This window comes from Rhopalosiphum padi, chromosome 2, assembly GCF_020882245.1.
Source record: "Rhopalosiphum padi isolate XX-2018 chromosome 2, ASM2088224v1, whole genome shotgun sequence".
NCBI classification, from domain to species: domain Eukaryota; kingdom Metazoa; phylum Arthropoda; class Insecta; order Hemiptera; family Aphididae; genus Rhopalosiphum; species Rhopalosiphum padi.
Window position 1 is genome coordinate 26,976,297 of NC_083598.1, and position 6,000 is coordinate 26,982,296.

At 34.0% G+C, this 6,000-nt stretch overlaps 1 protein-coding gene across 2 annotated transcripts in view; it reads right to left on the minus strand.

Annotated features, from left to right (window-relative positions):
• The window catches only part of LOC132921691 (homeotic protein proboscipedia-like), a 62,073-nt gene extending 57,886 nt beyond the window's left edge, over positions 1-4,187 (minus strand). The window contains exon 1 of one of the 2 annotated variants that reach the window (XM_060984852.1): positions 2,986-4,187. In XM_060984852.1, the coding sequence (XP_060840835.1) occupies positions 2,986-3,559 (574 nt within the window). In that variant the 5' untranslated portion in view covers positions 3,560-4,187. The remainder of the gene's footprint in view (positions 1-2,985) is intronic. The other variant, XM_060984853.1, reaches the window with a different exon arrangement.
• Between the last annotated feature and the right edge of the window lie 1,813 nt (positions 4,188-6,000).

Sequence of the window (6,000 nt, forward strand, 5' to 3'; positions counted from 1 at the left end):
CATGATAGACAGATTAAAATAATAGTATGCGGACAGTAATTAATGTTTGAACTCCATCGGCGGCGGCGGCAGTGTGGATGAGCTTCCATATTTGACCTGTTCCACCTTTGGGGATCTAACCCCAGCGCCGTTATATAGCAGGTATATTAAAATGTCATCCTATACTCCTATATAAACTTGTTCAAAGTAATGTTATTTTCGATAATGAATTATCCAATGACTTCCAAAAACATTGAGAACAACCTTTGAAAACACGATACTGTTTATTTTTTATCTTTCAATAATTCGTATAGAAGCAACACGGTCTTATGTATACAATACTTTATTCATTAATGTTTTCTTACGTGAAAAGAATGACCCTACTTTAACACAACAAATTTTCTCACATCAACAGGCCTATCGATCATATTCAGTCTGACAGTAGTCCACGTTTCACAAACTATACACACAATAAGTTCAATTTATTCAAAACGATCCATATAATATTTATATATTATATATTATGAAGTAGTAAACATTTTTTCCTAAAAAGAAGGAGATTTAGGGCTCAATTTTTTTCTTTTAAAAACATACTTTTGTTAGTAAATAATATAACAGATGTCGAGAGAAATCAATAAAATACATTTTAAATATTATTATTTTAAAATGCTATATTAGCTTTAAGTATATTAATTTAAAAAAATAAAGATACATATTCTAAATTATTTTTCAGACTTTCAAAATATAACATACACATTTTTTTTATTAAATACATACTGTAGCTATAGGTTTTAAGTATAAGTAATTACATGAGAATTTTAGTTAAATTTATAAAAATAATTATTAGATATGTATGTAATAATTTTAAATTGATTTATAAATGTATAATGTAATAATAATGTAACTTTAGAGTTTTATTAACATTAGGTAATTTTTAGTACAACTTACAGTGCTCATGCAGTCATGTCAATAACACAAATTCTAAATTAAAAAAACCGTAAAACTGTCATTCAACATTCTTCATAACATATTATAGGCAATTAAAATAGCGAGTCCATCATTGATTCACATTTAACATCGAAATGATTTACGAATTTACGATTCAATGGATTTTAGGGGTTGTAATCATGATATTTGAGGGTGAGGGTAACTTACAGGATATTCGGTAGTCATAACAGTGTTTATTCACGCCACTTATACGGAAATCCCACAAAAGTCGGCAAATCGAATCACGTTTTGTTTTTAGCTATCTAATCGTTTCAATTATCCTTTTTTATTAACAACCTTTTTTGTTAATTTGGACCAGTCTTCTGTTTTATAGGTAGGTACCTACGGCGGTCGGGCAGAAGCGGCGTCGGCGACGTCTATTATAGTATATACGGTCGGTGAGAAACACCGATTTATCTGGCGGTGTGTACACCATAAAAACACGATAATGATAAATCGACACGGTCAAACCCTCAACCGAATGTCAAACACAAATTGATGGGTTATTCGTCTGGGAAAAACAATACCACGCTAATAATTTATACGTACGGGAAGTACATTTCATATGGAACAATTAAAATTGCTTCCCGAAGTCTGTCTGACGTTTTAGAAAACGTTTAACAAATTTTAAGTCCGCGAGAGTTAATTATATTAGCTAGCGATGGTTTATAATTTGTTTCAATAAATAAAAATTACATAGGTAGGTATTAGTTATAGGTACAAGTGATAAACTGTGGCGTTGGCAAGTTAATTACGATTCTCAGTGTTACTATTCTCTTAAATATTGTCATAATAGTAGTTATGTCTTATGTACATACATTTATAATTAAATATTTCGTTCAGTACATAATTATTGCGCGGTTGTTATAATCCCTTTTAGTTTATTTAGTAATATAATTTTCCATCATATTTTTGTATAAAACATCTTCACATGTTAAGTTGTGATATTATAAAAATACTATAAAAATAATAATTTGACAACAGCCATTCTTCGAGGGTACTTACTGAGTTTATGTGAAAAGTTACCATATAGAGTATGAAAGATTTTATTAAAAAAAAAACGGTGGTCTTCTCTCCCCTTATGTGATTCAAACACACAATAAACGGGGTGAATTTAAATTCATGAAGTGATAAATGAAGTAACACATGTATGAGTAGTTGAAAACTTTTTATGTGTTCTTACTTCTTAGTAAGTAGGTAAGTATATGTGCCAAGTGTAGCAGTTGAAATATTATTGTTTATAAATATAAAATAAAATAGGTAAAAAAATAATATTAAATATTATCGTTTGTTAGTAAATAATAACATTTACTTACAATATTATAAAAGGATCAACGAAAATATCTTCATAGCTTAATAATATATAGTATACAAATTATAATTATTGGATATTTCTATCAACTTAATATAAGAATCTATCAATTATTTAATATCATCTTTATTTACAGAGCAAAATAATGTAAGATTGAAAAAATAATTATTATATACAGAATGTTATGTACCTATATGTTATAGTACCTATACATATTTTGAGACTACTATTTTTTTAGGTTTTAAAGTATAAGCAAATAGTTTTAGCATTTTTATTTTTATAACTGTTCACTAAAATCCATTTTAGACAACAAATATAGTACACTTGAGCTGACGACACAATATGAAACTATACCACTGCTGCACCAGTGTCCCTCGTCAAAACAAAGTTTACGGCCTAAAACAATATGTGTACGGAATGCAATTTCAAACTTTCTTAGACATGCTGTGTTAGTATTATATACATTTCTATATGTACAATATAGATATAATAATGTAATAGTGCTTCAAAATATTATATATACATAAATAATTTGTATGACGTGTTATCGGATTTTGGGAGGTTATACGGTAAAAACAAAAACTCCATCCTAGTATCTCTAATAACTTCTGATATTGTAGAGTTCACATAAAGTATGAATTACGTCAAAGTTTACGATAAATGTAGCTGTTTGCTTACGAACAATATAATCTGTTCACGAAACTTACCTTGATGGTTGTTTTTCCTGGTGGTCTTTTTCTCCTTCATCCAAGGATACTCTTGCTGTCCACCGCCTCCACCGGCACCGATCCCACCGCCACCACCGCCACCGACCTGCTGGTCCGCCTGCATCTGGTACATGGCGGCGGCTGCTGCGGCGGCGGCAGCGACCTGGTGGTGCTGCTGCTGCTGGTGTTGCGGGTCCACCGGCGACACGTTCTCGTTACCGCCGCCACCGCCTCCCATCACGTGGTGCATCATGTAGTCAGGCACGGCCGCCGGCTGATAGTCGGCCGCGTGGTGGTCCATCTGCGGCCCGGCCGCGGACACGGCCGCCATCCAAAACCCGTTGCCGTCCTGCAGACCGGCGGCTACTGGCGAGTCCTTCATGGCCATAGCGGTCGCCGCGTACATGTCTCCCTTGCAATCTCCGCCGCCGCAATCGTCGTCGTCGTCTTCGTCGTCGGCGGCCGTGGCGGCGTGCAAGGTGTCTGCCAACATCTGCGGGCCGCCGAACGCGCCCAACATCAGCTGCTGCTGTTTGCCGGGTCGCAGGTCGGCCTCGGTGTTTTTTAACATCATTCCGGACGCGCGGCGACGGTATTTTTCACGCGAAAACCGTTGTCTTATTATTTTCGATATCACCCGCGCACGATACTATTAGATACGAATCGGAACGAATATCGCTGATATTGATATATCGGCGGCGTATTATAATAATATATATATATAATAGCAATTTATACCATATTATTATAATAGTAGGGGCCTAGGGGCCTAATAAAGTAACTAGTAGTAGTATATAGTAGTAATAGTAGTGGTAGTATATTTAGTATGTGTAACAGTGGTATAGTTTTATATCGGTGGTAGTTTATATCATAAAAGTCGTATATTTTATAATGTCAGTACCGAAAAAATATTTTAGAAACGATTTTTACGACGGCAATTTAATACGAAATAAAACTCGCGCACATTCATCGCACCATCAATTCACGCCCGTACGTACAATAATAGTAAAATATATCATAGGTATAGCACTGGTTGCTTGACGTTTAGCAGACGTCGTGGTCGAACGTAGTCCGCCGACTGTCGGCCATCGGACGCGTATGTCGATGTCGTCGCAGTCGCCGCAGTCACAGCAGAGTGTACAGTGCCAGTCGTGGCGGATGAGGCGATACGCCGACGATGGCGCGCGACGGACCGATAGTTTTATTATTATTATTATTCCCATTCCCGACACTACCGCACGCCGCGCGCAGCACATGAACCATACATCGTGCGCCTGCGCCGCGATCGGTACGACGGGGCCGCCTTTTCTCCGCCGCCGCCGCCGCCACTGTCAGTCACCACCACCACCGCAGCCGCCGTCGCCGCTGCCACACAGCAGCCGCAGCCGATGATTTTTCCCGCGCACCACCTGTCAATCATTACACACACGCGTGCGCGCGCAAACGTTTTATTTTACACACCCGCGTGTTACCTATAACTTACTGTATAATATGTTATTAACAAGCATATGATATTTTTTATATTATATAATACCGTATACCCTTAATAATATATATGCAAAATGTGTATATATTTGACACCTTACCCGCTCATTATAATATACTAATCATCCATCCAAAATGTGCTCCTATCACCACTACTCGAAGATTATAACAATATATGCCTATTAAATTTACACATTTTATTTAATCTACTTTCGGGTGAAAAATGAAAAGGTTATACGAATAATATATTATGTATCCTGATAGTTGAATTCAATCATAGTTATTAAATTATATTATATTGTAACTTGTATAAGTTACAACTTAACTAAAATAACTAGAATGCATATATGCATTGTTCACATAGGTATACACTGGAAGACGAATTCACGCGTTGTAAATATATTTATTATGTAGGTATACGTAACTAGGATATACACACTTAACTTTGTTAAAATCGATTTCCCTCTATGGAGGAAAAACATATGACCTTTGATAAAAACCAAAGATCAAATTATGGAAGTGTTAGAAAAAAAATTACTCAGAAAAATACTAAAAACGTATAGAGCATAGATACTTAAATGCTCAGATAAATTAATAGATGAGGAAACTATATAGTTTACATAACGATGAACTGCCACCTTGTTTTCAGCTTGTTAATATACTAAAAGAAATTTAAAAAAGAAGACTAGTTTGGGCAGGTCATGCCCGGGGGAAGCATGATTCGCTGATAAAAAAAGTAATTGAGGAAAATCCAGTAGAAAAGAGACCTCTTGAGAGACTACGGTTAATATGGGAAGATTACGTTAAAAAAAGATGCAAAAATAGTGGAACCAAATATAGCCCATTGGAAGAACTTATAGTAGAAGATATAAAGATATAGATGGCAATATGTTAACTTAGCGGTATACTTGGATAATATAGGGGCCTATATAATACTGCAATATATAATAATATAATAAATTGTAAAATGGGAATCTTTGTTATACTCATATGCAAATATATATTGTAATTTTTAAATAAGTATTTTAGTATTTAAGTATAATAAACTATTAATATAAACATATAATAATTAAATTCAACTTTTTAAAACCTCGCTATTAACTACACATTAACTACACCTAAAACTTAAGTTATTGATTATTTTTCTAATGAATAAATACCAATAAATAATATTCATTGCTCATAGTACCATATTGTTAATTTATTATAGGTACCTATATCAACACCTATATACCTAATTGCATAACTTGTTGGGACAGGTCATATCGTATCATGGTCTATATATTATTTGGTTTTTTTATACGAATTGTATTACATAGAAATAAAATTAGGTACTCAATTAAGTTTGATATACATAATATGTATAAGAACAATATATACTGAGTACAAATGTATATATTTTTCTTACAACTTAACTCGTATTACAAAATACAATAATATGTAAAAAAAAAAAAAAAACTTACTAAAACAATTCTACATCTTTGATAATATTTTCATCTATAGTTTTGAAAAAGCTCTTTGAAACTGTAC